The sequence below is a fragment of the Peromyscus californicus genome, unplaced genomic scaffold (assembly GCF_007827085.1).
Source record: "Peromyscus californicus insignis strain IS unplaced genomic scaffold, ASM782708v3 Scaffold_10__1_contigs__length_136768540, whole genome shotgun sequence".
NCBI classification, from domain to species: Eukaryota; Metazoa; Chordata; class Mammalia; order Rodentia; family Cricetidae; genus Peromyscus; species Peromyscus californicus.
Window position 1 is genome coordinate 135,954,309 of NW_026294391.1, and position 18,563 is coordinate 135,972,871.

Here is an 18,563-nt window from a genome sequence, read left to right on the forward strand (position 1 = left end):
GCTAGGAGGGCACCGCCTCCGCGCCCCAGGCTCCGCCTCTGTGAAAACCGCGCCGCTAGGCCAGGCCTGGGCGGAGCATCCAGCGGCCGGCTGGGAAGGTTGCGTCGGAGTACGTGGTTGGCCAGGCTGCTGTGGGCGTTAGGCGGACGTGCGGAACCTACAAAGATGGCGGTGCAGGTGTTGCAAGCTGTTCAAGCGGTTCATCTTGAGTCTGACGCTTTCCTAGTTTGTCTCAACCATGCTCTGAGCACTGAAAAGGAGGAGGTGATGGGTCTGTGTATAGGGGAGGTGAGTAGGTCGGCCAACCTGGCTGAAACCTTGCTGATCAGTAGTACCCAGTGGTACCTGAATCGGCTGGGAGGCCACAGGAACGCGATTTAGGTCCTTTGCGTTTTGCGTTTTGTAATGCTGTCGCGGGGTCCTTTTCCTCTGGCCCTGTGATCCATGCTTATGTTCCTGCAAACTCTCAGCGGTCTGCATGAGCCCACGGGGGTGGGAGTTGTCACACCAGTGACCAAAGCTGAAAATCAAGCCAGAAACACATTCTGGTATAATGAGGATATCGAGGTATTAGGAAACAAGCAGACCACGGTTAAAACTTCTTGTCTCGCTACCAGTTTTCCCTATGGGAAACAGAGCTATCACTAAAGCATTTTAAAGTAGGGCAAAGTACTCAGGCCAGAAGGGTTTTGTGGACTCCAAAGTCTGTTGTGGTTAAATGTTACAGACGTGTGTAAGTAGATGAGGAAATACACTGTAGCTGTAAAGTGCTCAGATTGAATTCTCCAGTCTTTCATGCTGTTGTGTATGAACATATGACCTAATTTTCATGTAAATTTGCATCCCTATAACTTAATAAACAATGTGTCAGTAATGTTTTCTGCTCTTTCCTACTCCAGTTGAATGATGACATAAGGTAAGACTATATTTGTTTACTTACATCATATTATAATCTCTAAACTGATTCTTAGTGAAGAACTGCAACAATTTTGGTAATAGTGTGTACATGTTGTATCTTAACATTTACAGAACAGAGCTCCCTCAACAATACAATCTGAATTCTACCACAGCCCTAAAGATTCATTTTAACCTTATATTATAGCATGATTTTTATTTGAGACATTTATGCTCTCATGTGGAAAAATCTGGCTGAAGGAACCAACATCATAAGTGCATAAATGAACCTGTAAAAGTTCTTATAAATAGAATTTTGTTGGAGCTCCAGGAGCCCAATTGGCTACTGCATGATAGGTACACAAATAGAAATTTGCTGACTGAAATAAAGGCAGCTTATTAAAAATGATTATCAATATACTTGACATTTGGCTCTATTGCTTTCCATTTTCTTGCTTTGTATTTTACATTCTCTCTTCCCTGAAATGTCAGAGATATATATGCCAGTAACTTTCATTGTAGCAGATAATATCCACACATTGAGAGGCTTTTCCCTTGTTGATCTATTCCTCCATCTAAATCATCAGTGGATTTCTGTCCCTTTCCACCCCCACCCCTGTGAACCCTACAGTGATCCTAGAGGTTACTAGTACCTTGAAAGCTTGAGAGATAGTAAAACCTTTGGGTCTCCTTTGTTTAAACAGCAAAGCATAGCTTATTGTTTATCAAGCCCCCTCCTACCTGGAGTCTACTCTGTTCCCTTTCCCTACTCTTTTGTTTCAGCTAAGGTTACAGTGCAAGAACTGTTTATCTTATTTTTCCTTGACTCCTTTTTCTATTCCAAACCCTAGTTCCCCCCTTTTCTAATCTATCTCCAATAGGAATGACTCCAAATTTACATACACTGGAACTGAAATGCGCACAGTTGCAGAAAAGGTATGTATGATAAAAATTTTGCATGATGGAAATTTTCAGCTGGGGAGGAATTTCTGCAGTCTGTTTGATGACTTCAGCCAGGATATTAATTCACTTTGTAATTGTGCAGCATGTTTTTTTTTCTACTAAAATCAGATGAAAAATCTCACTAGAATGGGACCTAGTTAGTTTCTGTTCTTTGTAGGAACTTCACTTGATGAATAGAAATAATCTGATCAACATTACCCTGTTCCTCTCCTTGCTGTCGCTGCCTGTTTTCTAGCTTTTCTCCTACTTTACTTAAGACTTTGAGGTTTGGTTCATATTCTTGTTACCTTTTTACCTAGTCCCAAGTAGTCTATTTATACTTCTTATAGGCAATTTATTCATGGTGTCATGATTTTTAGCCCACTCTGGCTTGTCTCATGAGTGTGCACTCCCACCCCACTTTTCATGCCATTCTCTAAGCTAATTGTATAAAACCAGTTAGATTTTCCTTCAATATAACAGAAGCTAATGATTCTGTAAACTGTAATAAAAATAATTTGTTTACTGTAAACTATAATAAAAAAAATGTTTCTTATCCTTTCTCCAAGCTATTAGGCCTTAAAGCATCTACTTATTTTTTTTATATACAAACTCCTTCACCATAACAACTTAAGCTGCCTTTCTTCCTGTGTTTTCTAGAGGAACAGAAGCAATAGAATTGAGATCTCTTTCTTTCCCTCTCTATGATATTTGTTATAAAAGGCAATTTATAGGATTTCTTACCCAGTTGGGGTGCTGGTGGTCCAAAATTGACTTTCTGCATAGTGGAGAGTAGGATAATTCAGTTCAGAGCAAAGAGGACAAATGTTGCAGCCCCAATCCAGGCCTCGGAGCTCCCTGGAGCATAGCTGCTGTGCGTCTTCATTGGACAGCTGGAGGCTCTGGAATCTGGTGGCCATGGGCGATGGTGACAGTGCTACATGCACTAGCTCGGGAAGGATGGAGCTAGGCTGCCCTGGCAGGCTTTCTCTTATTTTTCTTTAATTCTGCCTGGGCTCCCAGACTACTGTATGGAGTATCCACATGCAGGATTACTCTCCTGTGAATCAGTCTTCTCTGAAAATGATGCTGTAACAGGCACACCAGAAGTGAGCTTCCCTAATCTTACTCTAGGTATCTGTCAGTCCAGCCAAGTTGACAACCCAGATTAACCATAACACTTCACCTATTTAAAAAAAATGTCACAGGGGCGAAGGATAGCTCCATGGTTAAGAGCACTGGCTGCTCTTCCAGAGGTTCTGAGTTCAATTCCTATCATTCACATGGTGGGTCACTACCATATATAACTGTAGTCCCATGAGATCTGATGCCCTCTTCTGGTGTGAAAATGTACATGCAGACAAACACCAATATACATAAAGTACATATAATAAATAAATCTTTTTTTAAAAAGTCACATTAGACTACAAATACTCTCATTTGTAGTCTAATGTAGTCAGTCTCTTAAGAGAGTGACTCTTAAGTCACTCTCATTTTTTTTAAGATTTATTTATTTATTATGTATATGGAAGAGGGTACCAGATCTCATTACAGATGGTTGTGAGCCACCATGTGGTTGCTGGGAATTGGACTCAGGACTTCTGGAAGAGCAGTCAGTGCTCTTAACCTCTGAGCCATCTCTCCAGCCCCTGTCACTCTCATTTTCAAGAAGAAAACCTAATTATTAATTCTATATTTTCCTTTACTCAACTACTCTTTTGTAAAGTTTTTTCTTGTTTTTAGCATGTCTGTATACCAATATTTATAGCTCTTATTAGCAGCATATAAAAATCTAGTCTGATAATCTTTTTATTTGGAGTTTGTTATTTTTAGTATTTACTAATATGTATGACTTACAGTTACCATTCTTTTGCTTTCTATTTAATCCACCTTTTATTTTAAATTACTCATTCTCTTTTCTTGCCTTCTTTTGTGTTAATCAAATATAATTTATTATTCTATTTTGACCCTCCACTTATTATAATAGTCTTTTATGTTTTTAGTGGTTTTCCTACATATTGCATTATGTATTCATTTGTTACAGTTTAATACAACTATTTTTGCCATCTCTCCAATAATATGATTTGTTATATCTTGAATAAACTCATTGTAAGTTGAAAATATAGACCAAACATCCTAGCACATTGTGCATTATCCATTTTTTATCTTCATGATTGTATGGCTTACTGAAACCTGCAGCTCAGCATTGCAAAAGTCTATTATGCTACATGTTTATCATCAGCCCAGGAAAAGATTTAAATTTGAAGTACAATTTCTGCTGAATATATACCACATCCCCATCAGTGTAAAGTTTAAAAATTCCTTGGTTGAATAATTGTAAGTTGGGGAGTATTTGTACTAAAACTTTTGAACATTTTTTATTTTAATTTATTCCCTTCTACCTTTTGGATTATTGTCATACATTTTAATCCTATATGTATTTTGAGCTTTATTTAACATTGTTATTACTTTTTTGTTCACTCTGTATTCATTGTGTTTATGCAAATATTTTTATGGCACATAGTCATTCCTTCATTTTTTTGGAATTATCTTTCTGTTTGAAGAACTGTAACATTTCTGTCCTGATAATAGATTCCCTCCATTAGGCATCTGAAGATGTCCTTACTTTGTCTGCAGTTTAAAGGAACCATTCTTAGAGTATAGAATTATTGGTTTGCATGTATTTTATTTTAGTTCTCTAAGATGTAATCTTTGGGATTTCATAGATCCTGTTGAAAAGTCAGTTATTTGTCTCATTATTCTTTGAGAGGGGATGCATCTGTCTCTGTTTCTAATTTTATTTTTCGTCTACTCTATGCCCGCCACACATTGTATTAGTTGCTGGTAAGAAAGTCATAAATGAAATATGGTCCCTGCTTTGAGAAGCTTGTATTCTAGTACCAGAGGAAAGTGTGAAAATAAATAGAACACAATGTGTGTTCTAGAAGAAATAAGTGTTTATCTATTATGAAAGAATATATATGAGAGGAAAATGATTAGATATTTATAGTGTGGTCAGGAACTTAATATAAAAGAGATTACCAAGTGAAAATATTTACACAGAAGGGAGACTATGTGAAAAGCCACATAAAATAGAAACACATGATTTATGGGAACTGAATAATACAAAAGCATAACAACCTTCTGAGATATAAGCCCTCTAGAGCTATCTGTGTTTTCAACAAATTATAAAGCCAGGTGGCTCACATCTGTAATCTCAGCACTCAAGAGGCCAGGCAAAGGATTTTTGTGAGTTTCAAGCTAACCTAAGCTACATAGTGAGTTGCAGGCCATTTTGGGCTGTAGAGTAAGACCTTGTCAAACAACAACAATGAAAAGAACAGGTTATCCCTTAAGCAACATTTTATTTATTAAAAGAATAGTCAGTATTTGTTATGCAATTGATACCTTGTCTTGATTTTTGTCTATTTAGGATAGGTTTTCATACCAAAATGCTTTTAACAATATTCACATTTTCTTTAATAAGTAGCTACAGCAAAAGAATGAAAATAATGTTAATATAAGGGTATATTTTATTTGGTTTTATTATGTAAAGTATTATTTCAATATGTAGTCAATATTTAAGAAATGTTGAGATATTTCACATTCTTCCCCCTCCCCTTTTTTGAATTAAGCCTTTTAATTACAGTGAGCATCATATTTATGTTTCATTTAAAATCAGACTTAACATATTTTAAGAGCTGTGCCTAATGGATTTTATATTGTACAGTAGGGAGATCATAGCTTATGTCAAAAACTTCCTCTCAGATTTCATCTTTATCTTGCCACTTCTGTCATTGAAAGCCAACTGCCCCCACCTCAATCCCAAACTCGAACCATTTCATTGCTCTTTATGTCTTATTTGTCTTTCTTCTCCTTTTTACTCTACACTGTTCTAAATGTAGACACCCCTCTTGATTTGGGCCCAGACCTCTGGCCCCACTCTCCATACTTTTTTTGTTACTTCATGAAAATTTTGTTGATGGTTTCCAAACTGATTCTGTTTGAGCCAAAGCTTAAATACTACCAGAAAAACATTGCCATATTTAATTTCCTTCTAGTTCATCCTGAAATCTACTACCTGATATTAGAAACTTCGTACATCCTTTCATTCTGTCTTTTCTTAGCCCTACTATCTTCCATTCCACCTCAAGCTATACAACTACATCAGTTAACCAACCTGTCTCCCAAACATTTTACTCACACTTTACCTCTCTGTAGCTTATATACCTACATGGCAACTGTAGGAATTCTATATGTCCATGCACAGCAATCAACAAATACATACATTTACCTACCTTCTCTATGATTAACTTTTTTCTAATGTAAGTGACACTTCTGATTTCCTCTAACATTGATTTTCTCCATTATTTTAGTGTAGTTTCATGTACAATACTTTCTCCTTAACCATATTATTAGCATTTAAACAGTTTTATATTTCTTCATATGATAATGCATTTTGCACATCTTAGATGATTATTCAAAAAGTACATCCTTGATCTAAATACTATGAAATATGTATCTTGATTGGGATATGGTATATTGAAAACATTTATTAACTAGGAATAGTGATGCATGCCTGTAATGCCAGCACTTTGGAGGTACAGGCAGGAGGATCAGGAGTTTAAGCCCAGCTCCAGCTACACAGCAAGTTGAAGGCCAACCTAGACTATATGAAACTGCCTCAAGAATACAATATAAATTTAAATATATATATAATATTGCATCATTAATAAGAAAAGCATCAGTTTTCAAAACTGAAATTCTCTACTGCTACTTTAATAAAATGTAATCCTATAATTACAGGAAATTGGAGAGAGAAATGTAATTGGCCAAAGAGAGAAATAACCATTTCTTTGGATTTTCCTTTAGATGGATACCATCAGAATTGTTCACATCCATTCTGTCATCATCTTGCGACGTTCTGATAAGAGAAAGGACCGTGTAGAAATTTCTCCAGAGCAGTTGTCTGCAGCCTCAACAGAGGCAGAAATATCCTTACTATTAGATGCTTTGTGTGCTGTGGGGCTTCTGGGCCACACTGATGCAATTGCTAGAGTCATCTTACTTTAGGTGGTTTCATAAATTTTCTCCTTGGTGAATGTTCTCTGGTTTTCATATTGACCTTTTAGATCTAATTCATATTCTCTCTCTCTCTCTCTCCCCCCTTTCTCTCTCTCTCTCTCTCTCTCTCTCTCTCTCTCTCTCTCTCTCTCTCTCTCCCTCTCTCTCTCTTGTGTGTGTGTGTGTGTGTGTGTGTATTCAGATATTGTTTCTTAAACACTTTCTACCGTTAAAAAAGTTGTGCTTTACAAAGTAGCAAGTTTCCACATGATATTTTCCTACATGCTTACGTTCAGTTTCCCCTCCCTCCATTCCCTCTGCTCCACCATCTCCCTGCCCCCCCACCCGCACTTAAATCTCTCCTCAGTATTTTCTTCCTGCTTCCACATATGTTCTATTACCCTCCTCATTGTGCTTCCTTAAAGCCCTATTCCTGCCCCTCATAAGCCTCTTTCTGGTTTCCTCACTTCTACACACATTTATTCCTCATTCATTCCCACAAAAATACACATATATAAAAATTAAAAGCTAGGACCCACATATGAAAAAGAACATATGCTGTTTGTCTTTCTGGGTCTTGGTTACCTCACTCAATATAATATTTTCTTGTAGATGTAACCGTCTTGTTAAATAAGAAACACAGAGCCAATGCAGAGATGAAAGCCCAAGAGGTCAGAGTAATAGCTAAGCGCTAAAAACCTTACCCTTCACTGCCGTTCTTGTCCTTCCCTCCACAAGAGAGCTCCTTCCTTTGTCTGCCTTTTTATAGACTTTCTGTTCTGCCTTCTCATTGGTTGTAAACACAACCACATGACCTCCTCATCACTGCCTATCTATACAGACCTCCAGGTCTTCTGTGGTTGGTATTGAGATTAAAGGTGTGTGTCTCCATGCTGGTGGTATCCTTGAACACACACAGACTCTGCCTGTCATGTGATCGGGATTAAAGGTGTGTGCTACCACTGTCAGACTTCTGCTATGGCTTGCTATTAGCTCTGACCTCCAGGCAACTTTATTTATTAACATACAAATAAAATCACATTTCAGTACAAATAAAATATCACCATATTTTCTAACTCCACCACATTTTAATTATCCATTCATTAGTTGACGACATCTAGGCTGCTTTCATTTCCTTGCTGTTGTGAATAGAGCAGCAGTGAGCATGAGTGTGCAAGTATCTCAGTAGTAAGCTATGGGGCTTTTGGAATATATGCTTAGGAGTGGTATAGCTTGGTCATATGGTAGTTATATTTGAGTTATATGTTTGAGGATCCTTCATACTGATTTCCTTCGACATGGTACCAGTTTACACTCCCACCAATAGTTCCTTTTCCTCTAAAACCTTGCCAGTATTTGTTGTCATTTGTTTTCTTTTTTAAATTAAGTTTTATTTATGTATATGAATGTTTTGTTTGCATGTATGTATGTGCACCACGTGTGCCTGGTGCCTGCAGAGGTCAAAAGGCATTAAGTCTCCTGGAACCAGAGTTACAGATAGATGACTGTGAGCCACCGTGTAAGTGCTGGGAACTGAATCTGGATCCTCTGCAAGAGCAGCAAGTAATCTTAACCACTGAGCAATCTGTCCAGGCCTGTTATTTGTTTACTTGATGATAGCCATTCTGACTAGGTTACAAGTTCTGGGGATGGAACTCAAGAGCATGCACTTAAAGAGCAAGTACTTTGTAAACTGAGCCATTTCTTCATCCCAGGTTAATCAGAATTTCATTTCTTACTGTTTCTTTTATTGGAAGAAATAAAAATTTTGGACAGTCATACTTGTAAATGTCCACAGGACCTAGGGTAAATCACTCTACAGTGAGCTCTATATGCAGTACCTTTTGCCTCCCATCATACTTTCTACACATTGGCTCCATTCCTTCCTGCCCTTCCAGTTTTTCTAATTTCTAGGTTGTTCACTATCTTGGTCTCTATCCCTGAAAAGATTAGTTTGTGAACCTTTCTCTCAGAAAATGTCATGAAGAGAACTGAACACATGATGCCATGTTAAAGATAACCAAAGAATTATTTGTTTCCTGTAGTCTGAGTTCCATACCTTATCTATGGCAAGTTAACTTTATATCAGTGCCTCCAATGGTTTATTGTTCTACCAGATTAAGTTAATCTTGTCCTGGTCCTGTCTGTGCATAAGATGGAGAAAATGAATTTTAAAATACATTTTATACTTTTTAATTTGGGGCTTTTTAAGAGAAGGTCTTATTCTGTAGCCTTGTCTAGTCTGGCCTCCACTTCTTTAGTGCTGGGATTGCAGATATCAGCTGCATCAATCCTGGCTCCTTTGTATACTTTTAAAGTTAACACTATGCATACATACTATTTATATTAAATTTTATGATTTATATTTAAATTTAACAGTCTTTGTTATCTATAGGCCCATTTTGTTTTGGGGGGATTTTTATTTGTTTGTTTTTCAAGACAAGGTCTCTCTGTGTAACAGCCCTGGCAGTCCTAGAACTCACTTTGTAGATCAGGCTGGCCTTGAACTCACAGAGATCAGCCTGCTTCTGTCTCCTGAGTGCTGGTATTAAAGGCATGTACCACCAACTCCTGGCTGTAGGTCCATTTTGTAATAAATTGTTAATATATTGAATTTAACATATTTCTATGTTAACAATTCATTAGAAATCAATAACAAAATATATTTATTTATTTTTTGGTTTTTCAAGACAGAGTTTGTATAGCCCTGGCTGTCTTTAGAACTCACTCTGTTGACCAGGCTGACCTCAAACCTGCCTCTGCTTCCCAAGTGCTGGGATTAAAAATGTGTGCCACCATCAGCTGGCCTAACAATATGTTCTTATTACTTGGAGTATAGTCTCCCAGTCAGACAGGAAATACAAAAGCAATAAAGTTACTTTCTTTTTCCTGTGTTTAGATTTTAGAATTTGAAGTTTTTATATGTATTTAGAGTATTTTGTTGATGTCTCATCAAGTTTTTCTCTATTAAATTTTGGATTTTGTAATACTTTGAAATATAAATAAGGCATAGAATATTCTAGCTTATATACAACCTTTTAAAAATACTTTTTTCAAGGAGCATGGATTGATTATATGTAAAAATATATTTCCTTATTTTCTAGTCACATAATATTTCATATTCAAGTATATTTACATGCTTTGTGCATTTATATTACTTTTGAGCCAATTTTTAGCTTATAGTAGAATTATTTACACAAATTTCTTAAGTATTTTCATGACTAGATAAAATAGTCATGAAAAATGCTATTATAGCTTTTTCAAAAAGTTGTATTTGTTTTTATTTTAAGTTTATGGGCATTTTGCCTGCATATATATGTACCACATGTGTGCCTGGTGCCCAAGGAGGCCAGAGGAGAGTGTCATATCCCCTGAAACTGGAGTTTATGAACCTGGGTCCTGTGGAAAAGCAGCTAGAGCTCTTAACCACTTAGACATCTCTTCAATCCCTCCTGTAGCTTTTTTCACCTTTCCTTTTATGTATTTTCTGTCCATCATGAAATCTCCTGTTCCTTTAGGACATCGATAGATTTTTATCTTGGCAATATCATCACTGCTGGTTTCTTATCCTGGTGTACCTGTCAATCATTACAGGATTTCTGAACACAGTAGTCACTCTGCTGTGTAAGTTGGAGCACTGAAATCTGCTAGCATGGGTATTCATCATTTCTGGATATTTAAACTGCAGGGCCATCTTATTTGCCACGTCTAAAGAATTTGTTAGAGTCTAAAGCATCTTTACTTATGTCAACAAAATATAGTTTACTTAATTTTACATCATGATGACATTTGTAAATCAACAATCTTAAAATATATAATTTTACAAATATATATCTTTAAATATATAAATATAAATTTTATATATTTTATTATTTTATGTGTGAGTATATATATACCACATGTGAATGCAGGTGCCTGAAAAGTTCAGAAGAAGACATTGGATCCCTTGGAGCTGGGGTTACAGGCAGTTGTGAATTTCCTGATGTGGGTGCTGGGAAATAAACCCACATCTTCTGCAAGTACAGTATAGATTCTTAACCACTAAGCTGTCTCTCCAGCTCCTAATGTAGCAACCTTGTCACCAGAAAGTGCAAGTCTTAACTGCCACTCAAAATCTTATATTAGTATGGAAGAATTATCAACAGATTCTCCTAACATGGCCTGCTTGGTTTCATCTTCCCTACCTTTCAACCTTTGCATGGTCCTTATTGAGGAAATTAATTCAAGAATTTGACTGATCCAATTGTTGAGATACTTCTTCATCAGGTACATTTTTACCAACCAAAGCTCTGAAAACTTTGCTAACATTTTCTAGAGTATGCACTTATACACACATTCTATTGAATCCCAAATGGTGTGATGATCTCTATAGAGAAAATAAACCTGACCACAAATGCTATTAATTACTTTATGAAAAACTACAAAGCAAACTAGCTGTCATCTTGTAGTGTTACTGCACCTATTTCAAGGTTATATCTCTGTGTGAAACTGGGGCATTAGTGGCATGACAGGCCCCCAAATGTGATGCCTCATCTAAATGATTCTTCTGTGTTTCACTATTGCTAATCTGCCTAGGAAAATAATTTGTCAGCTAGGGTATGATGCACATGCCTGTAATCACAGTACTTATAAGGCAGAAGCCAGCCTAGAGTATGTAGTGAGACTCTGTTTCAATAATAAAATAGTTTTATTTCTTTCAACTTTTTTTTCATATTTTTTGAGACAGGGTCTCACTATGTAGCTCTATCTGTCCCGTACCTCACTTATATTTTTCTTATGAGTAAACTTAGGCTTTTTGTTGTTTTGTTTTATTTTGTTGTTGTGTTTTCTTTTCTTTTTTTTTTTTGGAGACAAGGTCTCACTATTTAACTCTTGTTGGCCTAGAACTCACTGTGTAGACGAGGCTGGCCTCAAACTCACATGTACCTCTGCCTCCTGAGTGCTGTAATAAAAAGATATGTTTCATTACATGTAGCTTAAAATTAGGTTTTCATTTTTTAAAGAGTTGGTAATATTTTTTACTAAATTATCTGTTTATTTGTTTTTCTATAGGTTTGAAAATGTTTTATTTTTCAAGAGGATTTTTATAAATTATAAAAATTATCTTTTTGAAAGTAGGGTAGTAATTTTTTTCCTGTTTACTTGGAAATGTAAGTGTTTACTGTTATATGTGCTCCCTAATATAATTGTAGTTCTCTTTATATTTTCTTATTGATTTATTAATCCTGACTGTTTGCCCTTTACATTTTTAAAAATTCTGTTTCTGAAATATTTGTAAATCCATTAGGAATTAAAAAATAATACAGAAAAGTCTTTGTAACCTTGACCCAGTTTGCCTGTAGGCTATATCATACAAAATTATAGCATAAAAAGAAACCAGGAAATTGACAGTGACAGAATATTTATAGTTCTATGCTACTTTGTCACATGATATAAATAGCCACCTAAATAGTCAACTTTCAAAACTGGGGACCAATGAGATAGTTCCATGGGTAATGGTACTTCCACAAAAGCCTAGTGACCTAATTTCTGTCCCTGGAACCCACTTAAAGGTAGAGAATTGACTACAAAAAGTTGTTCTTTGATTTCCACATGCTCACTGTGGCACATTGCATCTGTACAAACCATACACAAAATATAATACAAGTTTTAAAGATATAAAACTATTTTCTTATGCTACCTTTTCATAGTCACATCCAATGTTTCCCTGTCACACCTTACGCCTGACAGTCACAAATGTGTTCTTTGTCTCCTTACCTTACATTTGCTGCTACTTTGTATCCTGGCCATGTGGGCTTTAATGTCACAGTCTACCTTTTCTTTATTTTCTGAGTATTTCTGTATTGCTATACAGACCCATGAGCTGGCTTCTAGGATTCTGTTGAGCAACTTGGAGAGCATCTGAGCCTTTTCAGGGTGAACTGTAGAGCAGAGCAACTCTTGAGTATAGGAGGTTTTCGTCACTACTAAGATAGGACCCTTTAAGCACTCTTCCCCCCTGCCTCCTAAAAGATGTCTCTCTACCTTGGCAGGGTATGTGTAGGGGGAAATAACTGCTGGTCCCCATTCTGCTTCTCAGGGCCAATTAGTTCCTTACCATTACCCTTGTAAGGGGTAATTACTTTTTCTTAGGCCTCAGGTCCTTCCCTCACACACTTGTGTTCCTCTGTGCCCTGTGGAGTACTCAAATGGGACCCACTGGACATATCTAGGGTTCTGTCTCTTTGAAGATGGTCTCTGCCCTGAAAGCTACTAGACTTAATGATCCATTTAAGCTCTAAGTAGTCCACCCGGCTTGACTTTTGTTTTCCTTCCCTATTCTTGTGTGGTCTGGAAGTCATCTCATAGGTTCACTTTATCTGTTTCCTATCTAGTGAACATTGTTACTTTGTGTATTTTAAAAACAAACAGAATTAACTGCCCTAACAAAAATTCCTATAGTTCTGAAAATGATGTTTTTTTTTATTGAGATTACTTGTTATATTCAAGTGGAAACCAACCCATTCTCAAACAGATAATGGCTGGGTACACGACTATACTTTACCATTACAACTACTATTTGTCCAGCACTTACTGGGAGCCAGGCACACACACCTTACACAGAGTGCCGCATCTACTCTTCACTACCATGTGAAATATTCTTCCCCATCTACAGCTAAAGAGATAGGTTAGAGGAATAAGCAATTTTTCTTGTTGTTTGAACATTAAAAGCACATTTAAGTAAGGTGTGGTGGTTCCACCTGTAATTCCAGGTTGTGGGAAGTGGAGGCAGGAGGATTGCAAATTTGAGGCCTGCCTGGCCTATATAGTGAGATCCTATCTCAAAAAGTGTACTGTTCCTCAGACTTAGTTGTATAAAATGTATTGTGTATGTGTATATTTAATTTTAATTTTATGTATATGGACATTTTGCCTGCATATATGTGTGTGTGTGTGTGTGTGTGTGTGTGTGTGTGTGTGTGTGTGTGTGTGTGCCTGGTGCCCATGAAACTAGAAAAAGGTGTTGGATCTCCTGGAACTGAAGTTACAGATGGTTGTGAGCTGCCCTGTGGATGCTCAGAATCAAACCTGGATTCTCTAGGAAAGCAGCCAGCGCTCTTTAACCACTAAGCCATCTATCTCTCCAGCCCATACATACATAGAATGGGAGAAAATATTTGCTGGCTATACTTCAGACAAGCAGTTAATATCTAGAATGTATAAAGAATTCCAAAAATTAAACACCAGAAAACCCTGCCAATCAATATATGCACAATGAACTGAGTAGACAGCGTACTCTTTTTAAAATTAAATAACTATTCTAATTAGCTCACAAATAAAAACAGCTAGTTTAACCTAGCCACTCAAACAATTGCCCAGTCCCAAGCTCTATACATCTCAATACAGTTAGAATGGCCATTCTGAAGCAGTGGAGCTTCACTTAGGTTTTTTTACTTTCATTATCAATCACATAGGTGTTTTGCCTGCATGTTTGTCTATGCACTATGTACATGCAATGCCTTGGAGGACAGAAGAGGGCATCAAATCCCCTGGCACTCTGCCATATGGATGCTGGGAATTGAACTCAGATCTTCTGGAAGAGCAGCCAGTGCTCTTAACCTCCTCAGTTCCTCAATTATATTTTTATTGACTTATCTATACAAAAATAAGAAACTATAACAGAGTTGAAACTAGGAAAAAATAGCATTAAATTCTCTTTCATGATTCATGTTCCCAAAAGAAGAAACATCTGGGCACCTGGCATGCACATGGTACATACATACATGCAAGTAAAACACTCACACAGATAAAATAAAAATAAATAGACCTTTTTTAGAAGAAGAAGCATGACCAGCCAATAAATATTTCAAAAGTGTTTAACATCCAGCCGTCAAGGATATGTAAATCAATTATGTTATGATCCCACTTCACGTCAGTCAAAATGGCAATCATTGGTTGTGTTTTAATATAGGTAATTTGTAGGAAAATTAAGCAGCATTTTACAGGACATGGGAAACTGAACTGTGGACTTTATGTGCCCTGCAACTACTTAACTTTGCTGTTTTTAACATTTGACAGCCTGCTATAGAGAAATCAAATAAATTAAAAAATTATTATGGCTTGAAGTATACCTCCTTAGGGGTAGAGCACTTACCTAGCATGCCTGTTCCATCCTACAGTGCACACATATCAGCATATATGGTTCTCAACCTGTGCATCATGACCCCTTTGGCAAACCTCTGGCTCCATAAATATTTACTTTATGATTCATAACAGCAACAAAATTACAGTTATGAAGTAGCAATGAAAATAATTCTATGGTTGGGGGGGTCACCATAACATGAGGAACTGTATTAAAGAATCACAGTATTAGGAAGGTTGTGAACCAGTGGATGTGAATATACATGTGTGCTTGTACACACACACACACACACACACACACACAGACATACATTTATTTATTTACTGAAAATGGGAGTAGACAAGACAAAAGATTCTCAAATTGAGAATATAAATGAATTCTGAAGATTTAAACAAGCTTTTTTGCAGAGAATGTAATGATTTGAATGACCAAACATTTGCACAATTGGAGTAAGACGATGTAATAGAAATATGAGTTATATTTAAAGAAAAAACTGACTTTAAGTGAATAACATTGGAAGTTCTGAGCATTGACCCTAATTATGTATTTTGAGCCTTTATTATAAGCATCAGGGTTTTCTTATTTTGAAAATACCTTGACAAACATACAGGTTGGCTGAACTAACAGGCCGTCCCATGAGAGTTGTTGGCTGGTATCATTCCCATCCTCATATAACCGTTTGGCCATCCCATGTTGGTAAGTGTTATAAGGTTGCAGTGTTTGTTTATTTCCCTCAAATGAATATAATTTTTCTTCCATTACATAGCATGGTCATGAAAAGGATTTCCTTCTAAGAAAAAGCCTATCTCTAGTCTAGAGGAAATTATCAAGTTTTAGGGATAGCTGAAGTTTTCAATTTTTTTTCTGTGCTACATTTTGTGGTAGGGCTACTCTTGGCTTAAGCACCTGGAGTTACTACTTAATAGCAAACTTTTCATAATATTCTTTAACTTGGCAAAATATGTTCTGACATTCATATTATCATTACAGTATCTCTATTTTGCCTGTAGAATATGAATGTTGACAAGATAACTAATAATTAGTCACTACTGTTATCTTTAAATAAAATCTGTTAAATATAAGTTATTAACAGAATATTTTTATTTATATTTCAGATGTTCGTACACAAGCCATGTACCAAATGATGGATCAAGGCTTTGTAGGACTTATTTTTTCCTGTTTCATAGAAGACAAAAACACAAAGGTATTGTATGTATAAGTGTATGTGTGTACATACACATTTGTGTATGTATGTGTGTGTGTGTTTGTACACAGAGTAGATACAGAATAGAGAAAAATCTCTTTGCAATTTTAATAGGAAGTTTTCAATGGAAAGGGTTATTGAGTCAAGATTAGAAGAAGGTAAGGGAGCAAGTCTTGAGTAATTTCTTGGGGGAAGATCATCTTTGACAGAGGAAATAGCAAGTGCAAGCACCCTAAGGTGAGTGTGGCATTTTCAGGTAACATTAAGGAAGTTGGTCTGGCTGTAGTAGAGAGAAAACCATGACAATATATTCCAATTTGCCTCAGTCTTAATTTTTATACTTACTTTGCAATGCCCTATTTCACTAGCCTTTTTATCTCTTGAAAGTATTCTGATTTGGTCATCCTTAAAAGAGGCCCAAAATATAAAGGGAACTAGTTTTTGTAAGGCCTTTACTTTGCCTCTGAGTTGGGAAGCCATTACAGGGTGACTTTATGTCTTAATAGAATTACTCTAGGTATTATATTGCTAATGGACTGGACAGGATTGGAGTGGGAAGGGTGAAATTAATGGCATCAAAGAAACCAGTTAGGAAGATATTGCCAGTAATCTAGGCAAAAGATAATACAGCTTTGATCATGGTGTGAAGAATGAATATTTTCCATAAATTCATTGTAGCTAGAGTTTTCCTGCCTGGCCCACAGTCAGGACAAATCTGTCACCCGCCAGTCCCACAGCCGCTCAGACCTGACCAAGTAAACACAGAGACTTATATTGGTTACAAACTGTATGGCCGTGGCAGGCTTCTTGCTAACTGTTCTTACAGCTTAAATTAATCCATTTCCATTAATCTATACCTTGCCACATGGCTCGTGGCTTACCGGCATCTTCACATGCTGTTTGTCATCGTGGCGGCTGGCAGTGTCTCTCTGACTCAGCCTTCCACTTCCCAGCTTTATTCTCCTCCTTGTCCTGCCTATACTTCCTGCCTAGCCAATGGCCAATCAGTGATTTATTTATTGACTAATCAGCAACACATTTGCCATACAGAACATCCCACAGCAATTCATTGTCTTCCAGAAACACTAGAATTCAATATTTGGAATTTTATAATTATTTTTGAAATGCTTTTGGTTTTTTCACTTTTAATTTACTTGTTGTCATCATAAATAATAAATGAGGTTAATCACTTTCCTGGTTCTCATATTTATTAATAATTCTATCTTATGAGAAGATGTTTGGCTGGACTTGTATTGATTGTGTATATGATTCTTCTCACAGAAATTGATTTATTTATGGCATATTCTATAATCTTTGGAATCTCTTTTAGCCTAATATGTCCATAAAAGCCTTTGAGTTTTAAGTTAGAGTCTACTAAATTGCTATGAAATTTCCAACACAAAAATGATTACTGGTACACCAGGTGGTGGTGGCTCATGCCTTTAATCCCAGCACTCAGGAGTCAGAGGCAGGTGGATCTCTGAGAGTTTGAAGCCAGCCTAGTCTAGAGATCGACCTCCAGGACAGCCAAGGCTATACCTTTTTGTCTCAAAAAACAAACAAAAAAATGATTAATGGTTAAAGACAGAAATGCTTGTTATACTGAGTCAATTATTCCACATTGTATATCTATATTGAATACTATAGTGTACCCTGTAAAGACATCCAGATATAATGTCTCAAAAAAAATAACAACAAAATGAATCCTTTTGTGTATGACATTTCCTTTCTATTTTTTTTTTCATAGACTGGTCGGGTACTCTACACTTGCTTCCAATCCATACAAGCCCAAAAAAGCTCAGAGTAAGTATGACAGAGATGTTATTATTGAGGGACAAATGCCTAGTCATGGAATTGATTGTTCTGTTTCATTTAATTTTTTTCATTAGTAAGACACTAATAGTACTATATTTCTACTCTTACCTACTAACATTTCTAAGAAAAATTAGAATTTCTTCACCAGTTTGGGTATTGTAAAAGTCTAGGAAGCTTTAGCCAGATACATAGTTTCTTTGTTATAGCTATATCACCATAGTCTTGGTCTACATTTCCCAAATCGTGTTGTACTGCTAGTTTCCCTTTCTCTGGTGTATTCTAAAACAAAGACCAAATGTGAAGAAATTTAGAGATTTTTGTAGATACTTCTCTGTTGCTACATAAACATTTTCAGTGTTGCTAAGGATGGAACCCGGGGCCCCATTAATACTAGGCAAACATTTACCATGGAAATGTAACTCTTGCCTTCCTGCCAAAAAAGTCATTTCAAAATTATAATATTTCATTTAAATGTTTGTATAGATTAATTTTCTCATTAAAATATAGTAAGCAGGGGCTGGA

The 18,563-nt window shown here is 36.4% G+C and overlaps 1 protein-coding gene across 2 annotated transcripts in view; it reads left to right on the forward strand.

Moving 5' to 3' along the window:
* The first annotated feature begins 27 nt into the window (after positions 1–27).
* Positions 28–18,563, forward strand: part of Brcc3 (BRCA1/BRCA2-containing complex subunit 3) — a 117,852-nt gene continuing 99,316 nt past the window's right edge. The window contains exons 1-7 of one of the 2 annotated variants that reach the window (XM_052742819.1): positions 32–288; positions 900–916; positions 1,776–1,830; positions 6,709–6,828; positions 15,631–15,718; positions 16,138–16,226; positions 17,974–18,029. In XM_052742819.1, the coding sequence (XP_052598779.1) occupies positions 166–288; positions 900–916; positions 1,776–1,830; positions 6,709–6,828; positions 15,631–15,718; positions 16,138–16,226; positions 17,974–18,029 (548 nt within the window). In that variant the 5' untranslated portion in view covers positions 32–165. Of the gene's footprint in view, positions 289–899; positions 917–1,775; positions 1,831–6,708; positions 6,829–15,630; positions 15,719–16,137; positions 16,227–17,973; positions 18,030–18,563 lie in introns of both variants that reach the window. The other variant, XM_052742826.1, reaches the window with a different exon arrangement.